This window comes from Mobula birostris, chromosome 13 (assembly GCF_030028105.1).
Source record: "Mobula birostris isolate sMobBir1 chromosome 13, sMobBir1.hap1, whole genome shotgun sequence".
In the NCBI taxonomy this organism is placed as follows: Eukaryota; Metazoa; Chordata; class Chondrichthyes; order Myliobatiformes; family Myliobatidae; genus Mobula; species Mobula birostris.
In genome coordinates, this window is record NC_092382.1 from 29,853,511 (window position 1) to 29,871,624 (window position 18,114).

General features: G+C 47.0%; 1 protein-coding gene across 1 annotated transcript in view; it reads right to left on the bottom strand.

Annotated features, from left to right (window-relative positions):
• LOC140208684 (NACHT, LRR and PYD domains-containing protein 3-like) overlaps positions 1–13,778 on the bottom strand; it is a 47,108-nt gene extending 33,330 nt beyond the window's left edge. The window contains exons 1-5 of the mRNA XM_072277545.1: positions 13,422–13,778; positions 7,377–7,469; positions 6,121–6,287; positions 5,058–5,229; positions 4,895–4,960 (exon numbers count right to left, since the gene is read on the bottom strand). Of these exons, the coding sequence (XP_072133646.1) occupies positions 4,895–4,960; positions 5,058–5,229; positions 6,121–6,287; positions 7,377–7,437 (466 nt within the window). The 5' untranslated portion in view covers positions 7,438–7,469; positions 13,422–13,778. The remainder of the gene's footprint in view (positions 1–4,894; positions 4,961–5,057; positions 5,230–6,120; positions 6,288–7,376; positions 7,470–13,421) is intronic.
• Positions 13,779–18,114: the final 4,336 nt, after the last annotated feature.

The following is an 18,114-nucleotide window of genomic DNA, read 5'->3' on the forward strand; positions in this document are numbered from 1 at the left end:
AGTACCTTAACACGGCTGTGTGGCGTCTCACAGTGTGTCAGGGCCCTCTCATGGATGTGTGGGATCTCACAGTGTGTCAGGGCCCTCTCATGGATGTGTGGGATCTCACAGTGTGTCAGGACACTGCCTGGAGTTTTTAGGGTTTCACATTGGGTCAGGACCCTGTCAGGTGTGTGTGGAGTTTCACAGTGTGTCAGGTCCCTGTCAGGGGTGTCCGGGGTCTCACAGTGTGTCAGGACCCTGTCAACGACGTGTTGGGTTTTACACTGTGTAAAGACCCTGTCAGGGCCTTGTCAGGTTTCACATTGTGTCAGGGCACGGTTAGGGTGTGTGGGTTCTGACAGTGTGTCAGGACACTGTTAGGTGTGTGTGGGGTCTCACAGTCTGTCAGGAATCTGTCAGTGGTATGTCAGGTGTCACAGTGTGTCAGGACCCTGTCAGGGACGCCTGTGGTCTCAGTGTTTCAGGACCCTGTCCGGTGTGAGTTAGGACACAGACAGTGGTGTCTGGTGTCTCACTGTGTGTCAGGACCCTGTCAGGGGTGTGTGGGGTCTCGCAGTCTGTGAGGAATCTTCCAGGGGTATGCGGGGTCGCACAGTGTTTCAGGACCCTGTCAGGGACGTCTGTGATCTCACAGTGTGTCAGGACCCTGTCAGGGACGTCTGTGGTCTCACAGTGTTTCAGGACCCTGTCAGGTGTGAGTTAGGACACAGACAGTGGTGTCTGGTGTCTCACTGTGTGTCAGGACCCTGTCAGGGGTGTGTGGGGTCTCCCAGTCTGTGAGGAATCTTTCAGGGGTATGCGGGGTCGCACAGTGTTTCAGGACCCTGTCAGGGACGTCTGTGATCTCACAGTGTATCAGGACCCGTCAGGGACGTCTGTGGTCTCACAGTGTTTCAGGACCCTGTCAGGTGTGATTTAGGACACTGACAGCGGTGTGTGGTGTCTCACAGTGTGTCAGGACCCTGTCAGAAGTGTGCCATGTCTCATAGTGTGTCAGGGGTGTCTGTGGTCTCACAGTGTGTCTGGACCCTGTCAGGGGTGTGTGGGGTCTCACAGTGTGTCAGGACCCTCTCATGGATGTGTGGGATCTCACAGTGTGTCAGGACCCTGCCAGGAGTGTTTGGGGTCTCACATTGGGTCTGGACCCTGTCGGGTGTGTGTGGTGTCTCACAGTGTGTCAGGAACTTGTTAGGGACGTGTGGGGTCTCACAGTTTGTCAGGACACTCTAAGGTGTGCTTGGGGTTCAGTGTGTCAGGACACTGCCAGGTATTTGTGAGGTCTCACAGTGCGTCAGGACCCTGTCATGGCTGTGTGTCGTCTCACCGTGTGTCAGGAACCTCCCAGGGGCGTGTGGTGTCTCACAGTGTGTCAGGAACGGTCAGGGATCTGTGGGGTGTCACAGTATGTCAGGATCCTGTCAGGGACGTGTGGGGTCTCACAGTGTATCAGGACCCTGTCAGGGTGTGTGGGGTCCAACAGTGTGTGAGGACCCTCTCATGGATGTGTGGTCTCTAACAGTGTTTCAGGACCCTGCCAGGAGTGTTTGGGGTCTCACAGTGTGTTAGGTCCTTGTCAGGGACGTGTGGGGTCTCACAGTGTGTCAGGACCCTGTCATGGTTATGTGTCGTCTCAGAGTGTGCCACGAACCTGTCAGGGACGTGTGCGGTCTCACAATGTTTTAGGATCCTGTCAGGGGGGTTTTAGAATATTGTCAGCGGTGTGTGGGGTCTGACAGTGTTTCAGTATCCTGTCAGGGATATGGGGTCTCAAAGTGTGACGGTCCCCTAAAAGGGGTGTGTGGGGTCTCACGGTGTTTGGGGTCTCACACTGTGTGAGGACCCTGTCAGACGTGTGCTGGGTCTCACAGTGTGTCAGGAACCTATCAGGGACGTGTGGGCTATCAACGTGTGTCAGGTCCCTCTCAGTGGTATGTGGGTTCTGACAGTGTGTCAGGGCACTGTTAGGTGTGTGTGGGGTTTCACAGTCTTTCAGGAATCTATCAGGGGTGTGTGGGGTCGCACAGTGTGTCAGGACCCTGTCAGGTGCGTGTCAGGTGTTACAGTGTGTCAGGATACTGTCAGGGACGTCTGTGGTCTCACAGTGTTTCAGGACACTGTCAGGGGTGATTTAGGACACTGATAGTAGTGTGTGGTGTCCAACAGTGTGTGAGGATCCTGTCACGGTCATGTAGGGACTCACAGTGTGGCAGAACCCTAACAAGGCTGTGTGGTGTCTCACTGTGTGTCAGGACCCAGTCAGGTATGTGTGGGGTCTCACAGTGTGTCAGTACCTTAACACGGCTGTGTGGCATCTCACAGTGTGTCAGGACCCTCTCATGGATGTGTGGGATCTCACAGTGTGTGAGGACCCTGCCAGGAATGTTTGGGGTCTCACATTGGGTCTAGACCCTGTCAGGTGTGTGTGGTGCCTCACAGTGTGTCAGGAACCTGATAGAGACGTGTAGGGTCTCAAAGTTTGCCGAGACTCTCTCAGGTGTGCTTGGGGTCTCACAGTGTGTCAGAACACTGTCAGGTATATGTGGGGTCTCACAGTGCGTCAGGACCCTGTCATGGCTGTGTGTCGTCTCACCGTGTGTCAGGAACCTCTCAGGGTCGTGTGGTGTCTCACAGTGTGTCAGGAACCGTCAGGGACCTGTGGGGAGTCACAGTGTGTCAGGACACTGTTAGTAGTGTGTGGGGTGTCACAGCGTGTCAGAATCCTGTCAGAAGTGTGTGGTGTCTCACATTGGATCAGGACCCTGTCAGGGGTATGTGGAGTGTCACAGTGTGTCAGGACCCTCACAGGGACGTCTGGAGTCTCACACTGTTTTTGGACCCTGTCAGGGGTGTGTGGGATCTCACAGTGTTTTAGGACCCTGTCAGGAGTGTTTGGGGTTTCCATTCAATGTATTTGGCTGTGATTGGGAGCGTAGGAAAACATTGATTGTGTACATATTTACTTTAGAGAGTGTGAGAATGGGAGAGATGATGTTCTTCAATAATCAGGGAGTGTATCTGTTTGATATTCAGAAATGGGTGTGGGAAATTCGTGTCTGTTCCCTCGGCAAACAACATGAGGATTAGTGAAGGACAAGTTTGTAGCGATTTACCAAACCCACGGTGCAGGGAAACTGAGGGGTTTCATTGACCGGGTGTGGACTGGAACATCATTAACAGAGGTGACAGAGAAGTGAGTAGTTTGTAAACTTCCTGATTCGTCTATCTCTGGTCCCAGATTTAAATTATTGTCTTTGGGATTTGTTCTTTTAAATGAAAGAGACTGAACCAGGATTCTGGCCGAGATTCCTTATATTTCTGTTAAGAGCTTCGAATAATCAGTGAAACATGGGCTGATGCAATGTTAGTAAGTTTTGTGATATTTGTCTTGCTTACGCTCTCTCCTCTGTCCAACTCAGTCTGCGATGATGAAGCCTCACAATCTCTGAGCCCATGCACTGCCCCGGGCTCTATTTTCTCTGACGTGATGGGTTTATGCATGTAGTGAGCTTCCCATGCAGAAGGTCACAATTTGACAAATTGTAAAATTATTTACAGATAATATCAGTCCTTTGCACCTTCCTTGCCGCGATCCCACAACTCTCGGTTTCCCTGTCCTAATTCCCATCTTTCACCCTTCCACAGTGTCCATCACACAATGCCGGTAGACAGGAATTTCAACTTCTGTGGACTGAGCTGAGGAATTTGTCCCCCAATCTCACCCTCTCTAACACTGTAGCAGTGTTTGCACTAGGGAGTGTAGATGTGAACACAGCGGTGTTCATATGCTGCTCTGTGGTTGAACAGACCGGTTGGGATGTTATCTGCTTTTCTAATTAAAGTGATGCTATTATTACTATTCTGTGACTGGAACTTCAGTGGACGCCCAACTCTAAGAAAAGATAATCTGCAGGAACTGGGGGAGTTTAGAAAATGGTTAAGGATGAGGCTGTTCAGGAGGGGACAGTGGCTGGCAAGAGAAGGTTTTGACTTTTTCGTGTGTTTTTTTTCCCCATTCTCCGGATCGCCCCCTTCTCCAGCCAGCCTCCGGTGGGGATCTGTAGTTGCAGGTCCCAGAGCGGTGTGACCACTTTAGTCAAACTCACCAGCTCTCTGCCTCTTTCCTCAAAGTGTCCTTTGAAAACTCTCCCTCTAGCAAACATGTTTCCCTGTGTCTCACTGTGTTCTCTGTCACAGTGCCAACATTTACCTGATCAGATCTTTGTGGCTCAACAACTTAACCGCCCGACGTAAAGTACCACCGTTGGTGGAAACAGAGGTCAAGTTTCAACTTTATAAACTCTGCTTCAGCCTCATCTGGGTCATTGCGTACCGTTCCGATTGCCCCACTACCGGAGGGATGTTGAGGCTTTAGAGAGGGTGCGGAAGAGATTCACCAGGATGCTGTCTGGTTCAGAGGGCATGTGCTATCACGAGAGGCTGGAGAAAATTGAATTGTTTTCTCTGGATCATCGGAGGCTGAGGGGAGCTCTGACACAGGTTGACAACATTATGAGAGGCTGAGATAGAGTGGACAGAGAGAATCGGTTTCCGGGGATTCAAATGTCTGTTACTAGAGGGACTGCAGTGAAGGTGAGAGGGGGTTTGGATTAAGGGGGATGTGAGAGATAGTTTTTTTTTAATCACAGAGTCGTGGCTGCCTGGAATGCACTGCATGGTAAGGTAGTAGAGGCAAATTGTTAGAGACTTCTAAGAGACGTTTGGAGAGGCACATGGATGTAAGGAAGATGGACGCATATGGACATGGTGTAGGAAGGAGAGGTTAGAGTTTGGGTACATTTGATTTACTTCTCAGCTGGTTTGGCACAGTATGATAGGCCTAATGGCTTATTCCCGTGTTATACTCTGCAATGTTCAATGCACGTTCACTTACCTTTCAGCTTACTGAGAAACTCTAGTAAAAGTTGAGCGGGAACTGGTCGATGGGAGGGATCACAACCTGATGAATTTAAACAAATTGAGGAAGTCATTTTTCTAAAATTGTAAAGTGTGCTGTGTGTGATCCAAATTTAAATTAATCTCTGATATTATCTCACCATATATCTGTATTTCCTTCAGTATTTTGTCCAAATTTGGGACACCAATCTGCATTTTCACGAAGGTTTCCCACATCACTCTCCGGGCGCGGGAGCCTTTCTCCATCACCAGGCTCAGGAGGAGTTTAGAACCGTCCGCCCGCTCTCCCTTATCAGCGAGATCAGAGATTCTCTGTGAAGAGTAACAGTGAACATATTGGGGTCTGACAGATTCACACACAGAATGAGAAGTAAATGATGTGCTCTGTAACGGGATCACACTGAGCAGTCACCCGGATGGGTGCTGATCCTGTCTGGACATGGACTGTACATTCTGAGTGCAGAGCACACGGAGGGACATTCACCGTGAACCTGGTCCACCAGTCAATGAGATCCTGGCTGCTCTGTGATCGCGTCATTGACGTGACTCACAATCCATAAATAAATCCTCACCGGATTTGACGGTGTAAAGCAGAAATTAGAAAATAACGATCACAGATGAAGAAAGAAGTCAGGAAGTTTTTATAACAGAGTGAACAGTCTCAGATAAATTGCAGAAAAGATGTTGTGATTCATCTCCTCAGTCGGCCAGTGTCCAACATGACAGCGGATTACCGGCTGACACCTGATGCCTTTTCCAGTGAAGGTTTATTCAGTGATTACACATTACAACATGGCAGTATTCCCCAATCCACACTGTTTGCAGTTACAGATTGTAACACAATCATCTCCACCCAGAACAGAACACACTCCAGCTCCTGCGGCACCCACTGATGATGCCCCGGTTCTCAATGACATCCTGCCGTCACGCTGCACGATCTTCCCAAACCGAAACCTCCCGTCATATTTCCATTTATACTCCTTTATTGCAACCACACGCAATAGTTACCTGCTCCTCTCTCTCTGAACATTGAGCTGCCACCGGGGTAAATATAACTCTTTCAATCATTGCTTCAGAATCACAGTTTTAGCAATATATTTATTTCATATTTAATTTATGCTTTATTATCCGTTGAGTCAGAGTTTGGGCACCCTGCAGTCCTCTGATGTGTGAAAATTCAAACCCATTCTCCCTGCCACTCACCCGATGTTCCTCTCCACTGAACTGATTCTCGGCCGTCAACGCCAGGCTCACTCCGTGTACCGCTCCTTCCATCGCCTGCTCCAGCCTGTCCCCGTAGAAATCCGTCAAATGTAGCAGCTGGACATCGTCCCAGCTTGCCAGAAGTTCGGTGATCACTGAGCTCAGACCTGTGAAAGGAAATGGGGGAAATTAAAGAAATTTCCGATCCCATATAGGGCAGCAATTTTTTCTCTGGAACCTAAAGTTGGTGAGCCAGGTCACCAAACACAGTCCGAGGTCTATATGGTGGATGGAGGAGAGAGGGGGAGGGGGATAGAGGGAGAGGTTGGGGGGAGGAGGAAGAGTGAGGGAGGGGCGGGGAAAGAGGGAGAGGATGGATTGGGAGAGAGATGGGGAGAGAGGGAGAGTGAGGGGGACAGTGGCAGAGGAATAGAGCCAGGGGTAGGGGAGAGTGAGAGAGGGAGGGGAGAGTGGTCGGGTACAGGAGTGGGTGGGATGGTGAAGGACGGGGGAGTGCGGAGGAAGGGGGCATGGGGAGGAGGTGTAGCTCCACTTGGTGAAGGTTGTTTCCTCTCCCCCGGAATATAGCGTCTTTACAGAGTCCTTGGAAAGGACTCTGCTTATTGCTGAGAATATAGTAACCCATCAGCATCACTCTCCTGGTACTGCCCATCACCACCGCTTTGCTCTGGGTTACTGTCTGCCTGCCTGGTCAACCCCTTCCTCAGCAAATCTCTGGGGTATCTCACAAAATGCTGGAGGAACTCTGCAAGCCAGGCAGCATCTATGGAGGAGAATAAACAATCAACGTTTCAGTCTAAGGCCCTTCATCGGACTGGAAATGAAGAGAACAGAAATTCTAGATACTACTCCCTTCCTTTCTAGTCCTTGTTGTTCCGATCTGAAAAATCAACTGTTTATTCCTCTCCATGGACATTGCCTGACTTGTTGAGTTCCGCCAACATTCTGTGTCTCGGTGTTGCTCAAAACTTGCAGCATTTGCAGAATGTCTTGCGTCTTGGAACACCTCACTGTTTTAATGTCTATTACAATCTGCTAGAGGAGCAGAAAGCAGATATTAATTGTGTCCCTTCCATGTGTGACTGTGCTTCTTCCAGAGATGGTAACACTCTCTCTCTCGCTCTCAGCCCTCTGCTCAGTCCCCTCGCAAATATTTTTTGATTTGCCGATATTGAATTAAATCCAGACACAGAGTCAAGGCAATATTTAGAAATTAAAATAATTCAGCAACATACCGGTGTCCTTTCCTGAGGTTGACGTCACTGGAGCTCCTCCACTACCCGCCCGTTCAGCCATGTTAAGGACAGTTGTGGTCAGATTTTGCTGCTCTGTAACAAACAAAATTAACACGGGGGTTACTTTCTCGGATAAGTGTACAAAATGCTCACAAAGGACTCTTAACCTGTTAAGCAGCCTCGTGTGTGGCACTTTGTCAAAAGCTTCAGAAAATCCAAGTACAAAACATCCATCAATTCTCCTTTGTCCTGCCAGAGCTAGAACATTTATTGAAAGGATTCTGAGAAAGTTTCCAGGCACAAATTTCCCTTGAGGACACAATGCTGACTAAGGCCTATTTTATCATGTGCCTCCAAGCACCCCGAAATCACATCGTTCAAAATCGACTCCAACAACTTCCCAACCACTGAGGTCAGAATTTTTGGTCTAGAATTTATTTTCTTCTGCCTCCCTCATGGAAGAGTGGGATGGCATTCGCAATTTTCCAGTCCTCCAGAGCAATTGTTTCTTGAAAGATAATTACTAAGCCACCAGAATCTCCTCTGTCACCTTTTTCAAAACCAATATGCACAGACCATCTGTTCCAGATGACTGATCGACCTCCAGAACTTCCAGTTCCCTAAGAATCTTCTCTCTGCTAATAGCAACTTCACATACTTCTGCCGTGATACTCCCGAGTTTCCAACATACAGCTAATGTCTTCCAGAGTGAAGACCGATGCAGATACATTTTCGATTTATCTGACATTTACTTGCCCTCCATAACTACCTTCTCAAATTGCAGGGCGAATTCGTTCATATTATGATATATAACGGTTCCTTAATCAAGTTTGGTTCATTGTGCAACACCCAATCCAGAATAGCTGATCCCCTAGTTAGCTCAACCACAAACTGCTCTAAAAAATATCTTGTAGGCATTCTGTCAGATCTACAGTGGCATGGAAAAGTTTGGGCATCCCTGGTCAAAATTTCTGTTACGGTGAATAGTTAAGTGAGCAGAAGATTAACTGATGTCCAAAGGTCATAAAGTTAAATATGAAATATTCTTTTCAATATTTTAAGCAAGAATAGTGTACTATTTTTGTTTTGTTCAATTTTAGAGAGAAAAAAAGAGAAGGAGCACCAAGCAAGCGTTTGGACACCTCAAGAGATTTGAGCTGTCAGATAACTACGGGTTCTTCACAGTCATCGTTAGGAAAGGCCGTGTGATGCAAATTTCAAAGCTTTATAAATATTCTGACGCCTCGAACCTTGTCCCAACAATCAGCAGCCATGAGTTCCTCTAAGCAGCTGCTTAGCACTCTGAAAATTAAAATAATTGATGCCCCCAAAGCGGGAGAAGGCTATAAGAAGATAGCAAAGCATTTTCAGGTTGCTGTTTCCTCGGTTCGTAATGTAATTAAGAAATGGCAGTTAACGGTAACGGTGGAGGACATTTGAGGTCTGGAAGGCCATGAAAACTTTCCGAGAGAACTGCTCGTAGGATTGCTAGAAAGGCAAATCAAAACGCCTGTCTGCCTGCAAAAGATTTCAGGAAGATTTAACAGACTCTGCAATGGTGGTGCACTGTTCTACTGTGCAGCGACATCTGCACAAGTACGACCTTCATGGAAGAGTCATCAGAAGAAAACCTTTCCTGAGTCCTCATCATAAAATGCAGCGTCAGAGGTTTGCAAAGAAACATCTAAACAAGCCTGATGCATTTTGGAAACAAGTCCTGTGGACTGATGAAGTTCAAATAGAACGTTTTGGCCGCAGTGAGCAAAGGTATATTTGGAGAAAAAATGGTACAGAAAAGAACACCTTTCCAACTGTTAAGCACGGGGGTGGATCGATCATGCTTTGGGCTTGTGTTGCAGCCAGTGGCACAGGGAACATTTCACTGGTAGAGGGAAGACTGAATTCAATTAAGTCTTCACTATAGGAAGGATATGGAAGCATTGGAAATAGTACAGAGGAGATTTACCAGGATGCTGCCTGGTTTAGAAAGTTTGCATTATGATCAGAGATTAAGGGAGCTAGGGCTTTACTCTTTGGAGAGAAGGAGGATGAGAGGAGACATGATAGAGGTGTACAAGGTAATAAGAGGAATAGATAGAGTGGATAGCCAGTGCATCTTCCCCAAGGCACCACTGCTTAATACAAGAGGACACGGCTTTAAGGTAAGGGGTGGGAAGATCAAGGGGGATATTGGAGGAAGGTTTTTTACTCAGAGAGTGGTTGGTGCGTTGAATGCAATGCCTGAGTCAGTGGTGGAGGCAGATACACTAGTGAAGTTTAAGAGAGTACTAGACAGGTATATGGAGGAATTTAAGGTGGGGGCTTATATGGGAGGCAGGGTTTGAGGGTTGGCACAACATTGCGGGCCGAAGGGCCTGTACTGTGCTGTACTTTTCTATGTTCTATGTTCTATGTTCAAGTTGAGGTCTGGAAGACCAAGAAAACTTTCCGAGAGATCTGCTAGTGGGACTGATAGAAAGGCAAACCAAAACCTCCGTTTGACTGCAAAACACGTCAGGAAGATTTAGCAGACTCTGTAGTGGTGGTACACTGTTCTACTGTGCAGCGACACTTGAACAAATATGACGTTATGGAAGAGTCATCAGGGAAAAAACCTTTCCTGCGTCCTCACCAGAAAATTCAGCGTCAGAAGTTTGCAAAGGAACATCTAAACAAGACTGATGTATTTTGGAAAGAAGTCCTGTAGACTGATGAAGTTAAAATAGAACTTTTTGGCCGCAACGAGCAAAGGTCTGTTTGGAGAATAAAGGGTGCAGAATTTCATGAAAAGAACACCTCTCCAACTGCTAAGTACGGGGGTAGATCGATCATGCTTTAGGCTTGTGTTGCAGCCAGTGGCATGGGTAATATTTACTGGTGGAGGGAAGAATGAATTCAATTAATTACCATCAAATTCTGAAAGCAAACATCCCACCGTCAGTAAAAAAGCTGAAGATGAAAAGAGGATGGCATCTGTAACAGGATAATGATTCTAAACACACCTCAAAATCCACAATGGACTACCTCAAGAGGCGCAAGCTGAAGGTTTTGCCACGGCCCTCACAGCCTCCAGACCTAAACAACATCGAAAATCTGTGGATAGACCTCAAAAGAGCAGAGCATGCAAGAACGGCCCAAGAATCTCACAGAACTAGAAGCCATTTGTGAGGAAGAATGGGCGAAAATCCCCCAAACAAGAATTGAAAGACCCTCAGTTGGCTACAGAAAGCGTTTACAAGCTGTGATACTTGCCAAAGGGGGTGTTACTAAGTACTGACCACGCAGGGTGTCCAAATTTTTGCTTCGGGCCCCTCTTCCTTTTTTGTTATTTTGAAACTTTAGAAGTAGGTAATAAAAAAAAAGTAATCTTGCTTAAAATACTAAAGAAGTGTGTCGTCTTTAACTTTCTGCCTTTTGGAAATCAGGTCATCTTTTACTCACTTCGCTATTCACAGTAACAGAAATATTGACCGGGGTGCCCAAACTTTTGCCAGCCACTGTCGGTGATTGCAGCAGGACTTAGGCAAATTAGTAGGATGGGCAAAAAAGTGGCAGATCGAATACATTGTTGGGAAATGTATGATAATGCAGTTTGATAAAGGAACAATAGTGCATACTATTATCTAAATGGGGAGAAGTTTCAAACATCAGAGGTGCAGAGGGACTTAGGTGTCGTCGTGCAAGACTCCCAAAAGATTAATTTGCAGGTTGAGTCTTTGGGAAAAGGCAATTGCAAATGTTGGCATTTATTTGAGGAGGAATAGAATATAAAAACAATGAGATTATGCTTAGCCTTTATAAGACACTAGTCAGGCCGCACTTGGAGTATTGCCAACAGTTTTGGACTCCATATCACAGAATGGATGTTGTCATTGGGGAGTCCAGAGGAAGTTCACGAGCATGATTCCGGGAATGAAGGGGTTAACATACAAGGAGCGTTTGGCAGTTTTGGGCCGGTACTCAGTGGAATTTAGAAGAATGCCTGGGGATCCGATTGAAACCTACTGAATGTTGAAAGGACTAGATGGGATGGATGTGGAGGGGATGTTTCCGATAGTGACGGTATCCTGAGCTACAGGGCTCAGCCTCAAAACTGAGGGGCGATCATTTAGAACAGAGGTAAGAAGGATTTTTTTTTAATCCAGAGAGTAGTGAATCTGTGGAACACTTTGCCATGGACTGCAGAGGAGGCCAAGTCCTTGCGTATATTTAAGGTGGAAGTTGATCGTTTGCTGATCGGTCTGGACATTAAAGGTTATGGCGAGAAGGCAGGTGTATGGGTTTAAGTGGAATCTGGGATCCGCCATGATGAAATAGCGGAGCGGACTCGATGGGTTGAATGGCCTAATGCTGCTCCTCTGTGTTATGGTCTTATGGTCTGAGGTTCATGGGCTTAGAAATTCTGGATGTGCTGATAAATTGGCTTTGCCATCGGCTTCGCGGGAGAGGCCAGCAAATGCTAAAAGACGGTTTAACCCTCTGACTGGAGACCAGTGGGTAATGGGATGCCCCAGGGATCGGCGCTGGGTTCGTTGTTGCTTCTCATCTCTGTCAGCTGCCTGGATGATGTAATTTTAGATTTTTTTTTTATATTATCCTCTTCTCCTCCCTCCCAAACATTACGGCAATGTTTGGCTTTGGTTCGGTGACAAGTAATTTACATGTGTTATGGTCTGTTCGCATTAAATTGATTGGCAGTAACTGTAATCAGAGCTTTTCTGCTGAATATACAAGGCAGAAATTGGCCACTCAGCCCATCGAGCTTTCTGTCCCACACAGTGAAATCATGGTTTTCGCTTTGCAATACCACCTGCCGCTTTTTGTAACCGTTTCCCCATCCCCACCCCGACCTGTCTGCAATGTATCGAGGCCTTAAGCAAAATCAAAGTCTTTGCTTCTACATGACGTTGAAGAGATCAGCTCGAAACAACCACAATAAACACAGTCACAAAGAGGACAGCACATGCATTCATCTGAAATGACGTTTGGAAACGGAACCCGTGTTGGCTAAACAGCTTTTCGCACACTGGCTTTGAAATAGTAACCCCTGGTTCGAGAACTGTTTTTAACCTTGACATATATTGTGGAAGCTCTCACACGTGCAGACGGAAAACTGCAGTATCTCTAACACCCCACCGCCAGTGGAGGGTCACAATAGAAATGATGACTTCTTGATCACTGATCCAAAACACAGATAACGTGCTGATTGGAAATAAAAATTCTCAATTCACCAAGAATGTTCTGTCTCCGTTCGATATATTTTCAAATGGTTTTCTGCTAACTTCATTCCAACCAGTCCAGCGACAGGTATTTATTATCTATGGGGGAGGGCCCGGTGTTGCTGTTCTGTGAGAATCACAGCGCGATTTTCTGTGTGCAAGCGGCTGCCTGTCCACAGGGCGGATTCCAAACAAACCAGTTCAACTCCACTGCAGCTATGCACAAAGGTGGCTTAATGTTGTATTTAATTATTTCTGTTACAGAAAAATAACAATAGACAGCCGTTGATATAGAAAAGAAAGTTCCCCAGTGTCTGCAATCTGAATGACTACTTGCTACAATTGCGACCAGTCTTTGCGAGATTCCGGCTTTTAATTTTACCCCAAACTCCCATCATTTGTAGTTTTAATATCGTATTTTGTGATTTAATTAAATAAATTGCTCTGTGGCATTCTCCGCCGTCACGTCCCGAACAGTAAAACAGTAAAATCTCAAGCTCACCCTGTTATTTTAGGTAGTTAATTTTAATTCTGTGTCTCTGTGTGTGACTGTGTGAGAGAGAGAGAAATCGGAGAAGGGACCCGGCCCTGCCCCGCGGGACATTTTGGATATTATGATCCGTGAACAAGCTTCATCTGTACTGCCTCAGTAGAAACCGCCCTAAAAAATAGTAACAATGTCGTTTCTTTTAATGCATTTGGTCAATAACTACTTCGTTGAACGTGTCAGAGCTGCCTTCGCCCCTTGTATTCCCTCCCGATCCCGACAAAAGCCGAGCCCCGCTGTAATCGCTCACTGATTTGCAGAATCGGAGACAACATTTACCTCTGATGTTGATACCGGACGGTGTTCAGTGCTGCCCGGGATGACAAGTGTGCCGACCCTGCACCGAGAATTCAGTCTGTGCTGCCGCTCCCGACCCTATTCGGTTATAGAGTGTCAGTCGCTGATTACAGACAGACAGGTCCGGATGTGCCGGGGTTAATGAGGCAGTCCGCAGTTCTGGTCCCACACCTCCTCACCGGCCTGGTACAGGTCGGACAGCGAGCGGAGAGGGGACTAGGGCAAATGCAGCAAATACAGACAGAACTATAGTGGCTGTGTGAACCTTCCCTCGCGGTCGCAAGATGTTTCTGTCTGGACTTCAGGGTCGATCTCTCTTTTCCACCTTATTCCTGTGACGCAACCAGCGGGCGGAGCTTCTCCGTTTTATTGAGCCAATCGCACGCTTTGATCCAGCCGGGTTGAGGCTCCACCCTCTGTGTGAACGGGGCTGTCCGGCGCTGGACGAGTTTCCACACAAACACTCCACACCCGTCACAGCTATATCAGGGTCCCATTCTTGAAGGCGTGACGGAGCGGGTAGCATTAATGTAGGAGGGGGGGCGTTACCAATCCGAGAAAATAACATGCAGTGCTCCGTCAGGACCGACTGTAGAACTCGACTAGAGAGGTGACATGTGCGGAACTGAGAAGAAAGAAAGACACGGTCACGTTAATGGGACTACAGTTTAAGAGCGCCCAACAGTCCTAGAGGTATATAAGTATATCTAGCGATGAAGATTGCAGACTGTTGCAAGAAAGTTAAGATTGTTATAGTAGGTGATTTTAACTTTCCACATAATACACGGGGAATCCCATACAATGAAAGGACTAGGTGGGATAGAGTTTGTTAAGCGCGTCGAAGAACGTTTCCTGCATCAGTATGCAGAAGTCCCAAAGATCGAGCCTGCGATACTGAATCGGCTGTTAAGGAATGAGGCAGGGCAGGCGACAGAACTTAGTGTCGGGGAACACCTTGTATCCAGTAACCACGATGCCCATAATTTCAAAGTAAATTTGCAGAAAGTTAGGTCTGACCCATGGCTTAAGATTCTAAATCAGAGAAAGCGCTGTTATGATGGTATCGGAAAGGGTCTAGCGAGTGTGGATTGGGACAGGCGGCTTTCTGGCAAAAATATACCTGGAACGTGTGAGGCCTCCAAAAGCGAAATGTTGAGACTACAAAGCCTGCAAGTGCAGATCAGAATAAAAGGTAAGGATAACGAGTATAGGAAGGTTGATTTCCAAGAGATATTGAGGCGCTGGTTAAAAGAAGAAAGAAGGTGCTTAGCAGGGAACGGTAAATAGGATGAAATGAGGTCCTTGTGGAGTCTAGCAAGTGCAAGGAACGCTCAAGGAAAAATCAGGAAGGCGAAAAGAAGGCATGAATTTCCTCTAACAGACAAGGTGAAGGAGAATCCCTGACGATTCCACAGACATGTTCAGAGCAAAAGGTTTGCAAGGAATAGAATTAGTCCTCTGGAAGACCAGAATGATCATCCATCTGTGGAGCCAAAACAGATGGCGACGGAATTAAATGAATTCATTGCATCTGCATTTCATCGGGGCACGGATACAGAGTCTATAAAACTGAGGCAAAGCGGCATCAATTTCAAGAACCATGTACAGATTACAGAGGAGTGGGCGTTTGCGACCCTGAGGCAAATCAGAATGGATAATCCCTAGGGTTAGACAAAATGTTTCGTTCGGTCCTGCGGAAGGGAAGTGCAGAAATTGGCGGGGCCTTAGCAAAGATATTAAAAACAGGTGAGGTACCAGGGGATTGGAGAATAATCAACATTGCCCGCTGTTTAAAAAAAAGGCTGATAACACAACACCGCCCCCCCCCCAAAAAAATACAGGCCGGAGAGTCTGACATCAGTTATGGGAGAGTTATTGAAAGGTATTCTGAGCGACCGGATATATAAGTATTTGAATAAACTTGGACTGACCAGTTCTGATGAAGTGTCTCGGCACGAAACGTCGACTGCGCTCTTTTCAACAGATCCTGCCCAATCTTCTGAGTTTCTCCAGCATTTTGTGTGTGTTATTTGGATTTCCAGCATCTGACGATTGTCCCTTGTTAAAGATAGTCAGTATGGCTTTGTGAGTAGAGGTTCCTTTCTAACCAATCTTATAGAGTTTTTCGAAGAGGTTACCAGCAAAGTGGATGAAGGCAATGCTGTGGATGTTGTCTACATGGACCTCGTTAAAGTGGTTGAGGCAGGTTCTATGTTGTCGTTTAAAGTTAAATTGGATAGATATATGGACAGGAAAAGAATAGAGGGTTATTGGCTGAGTGCAGGTCGGTGGGACTAGGTGAGAGTAAGAGTTCGGCACGGACTAGAAGGGCCGAGATGGCCTGTGTCCGTACTGTGATTGTTATATGGCTATATGGTTATATGGTTAAAGGAATTGACGAGGTCCCGCATGGGAGGCTGGTCAAGAAGGTGACGTCACTCGGCATTCAGGACGCATTCAGGATGCGGCTTGTAAGACGCGGTAGTGGGGTGTTGTCTCTCTGTCTGGAAGCTGTGACGAGTTTTGTGCCGCAGAGATCGGTGCTTGGTCCTTTGCTGTTTGTCATCTCTATCAGTGATCTGGAGGACAATGTGGTGACCTGATCAGCAAATTTGCCGATAGCACCAAGTTTTCGGGTGTAGTGGTCAGCGAGGACGGCGATCATGACTTGCAGAAGGATCTGCATCGGCTGTAAAGATGGGCTGAAAATGGCCGATCGAATTTAATGCAGAGAAGTGCAATGTTTCGCACTTCTGTCGGAGCAACCAGGATAGGTCTTACACGGTGAACATCGGGGCACTGAGGACTGCGACTAAACAAAGAGATCTGGGGACACAGATACGTAATCCATTAAAAGTTGTGCCAAAGATAGATAGGGTCACAAAGAAACTTTTTGACACGTTGCCATCCAGGAGATGGGATGTTATGTTGAAGTTGAACAATACGGTGGTGAAGTCTAATTTGGAGAAATATGTGCAGTTTTGGTCACCTACCTACAGGAAAGGTGTAAACAAGGTTGAAGGAGTACAGAAAAAAAAGCAAGCATGTTTCAGGGTCTGGGGGGACCTCAGTTATAAGGAAATGTTGAGCAAGGTAAGACTGGATTCCTTAGAAAGTGGAAGATTGAGAGTGGATTTGATAGAAGTATACACAATTACAAGGGGCATAGACGGGGCAAATAGAAGCAGGCTTTTTCTATTTAGGTTGGGTAGGGCTACAACCAGGGTGAAATGTGAGAAGTTTATGGGAACGTGAGAGGAAACAGAAACATAGATAACCGACAGCACAATACAGGCCCTTCGGCCCACAGTGCTGTGCCGTACAAATACTTACTTTAGCAATTACCCAGGGTTACCTCCAGGTAATTGTTCTTCACTGAGAGGGTGGTGACAGGATGGAATGAACCTGCAGCACAAGTGGTGCAGGCGAGCTTGATTTCAACGTTCAGTCGAAGTTTCTATCGATAATGGATAGTGGGGAAATGGAGGGTTATGATCCCGGTGTAGGTCGGTGAGGGTAGGCAGTTTAAGCTGTTTCGGTATTGACTAGATGGGCTGAAGGGCCTGGTTCTGTGCTGTCGTTTTATAAGACTCTATGTTCCGGGACACGTAATTTCATCCTTTCTTCTGGAAACAAACCAAACCCGTTCGCCCGTGTACGAGTCAGGAATGTTTACGACTATTCATTTATTGACATCAGCATTAACTGACCATTGTATTTCCATCCGGGCAATTCTTGCCACAAAAAAAACATTCGCCCTCGGTTAACACGCGTGTTGTTGATTCACACTGCACTAGAAAAACTTGAGATATTTATCTTTCTTAAAAGAAGCCCATTCCAAATGGACAGAAATTGTTCCCATGTAGGGAGTGACAGGTTGTTTGGAAATGAGCGCTGTTGAAGGAGTCACGCACGAACGTGAGATGGACGAGGTCACTGTTATTAGAATGGCCGCCGCGGAGGGAGAGACGGAGACACTGACAATCTTCACCGCAGTTAAACTGGCTGTCAGAGAGGGAACGGCGTGTTGATTGAAAATTAGAACCAGACAGGGAGTTGTGTGGTAGGAAAAACTAGGGGCCAGGAAGGGAATGATTTCCAATTTTAAAATATTTAAGACAGTGCAGACCAAAGCGCAGATGACATTCGCAAACTGACAGGCTATGGTCTACAGCAGAGAGAGTGAGTGGAGAAGACAGAGACCGTGGTGAACGAGAAGCTGGGGTAAGGAAAGCTAAGTGCAGGAGAGGTGGTGGGGGGGGGGGGAGATTTGGAAAGCAAGAGAGGAAACAGAAAATTAGGAAGGAAGTGAGATTGGTGAGTAGAAGAGGGAGAGGATGGAGGGAAAGAGGAGAAAGATGGTCGGAGAGTGAGAGGGAAAGCGTTGAAGGGAAGACGGTGAGTGAAAGTGGGGGAGGGTGGTTACAGGTGGAGGCAGAGAGGATGAGAGATAAGAGGAGAGAGAGAGTGCGGCAGATGGAGACGGTGGAAAAGAGAAGGGAAAAGAGTGACAGGGAGAGAGTCAGAGAGGAATGGCAGAGAGATAGAGAGAGAGTCTGAGATATAGATTGAGAGTGAGGGACCCCCCGATTAGGGACAGAAATAGGTGACAGAAAGCGAGAGAGGGAATAGATGAAATAGAAAGGGAGAGGGAAAGAGAGAGAGAACGCGGGAG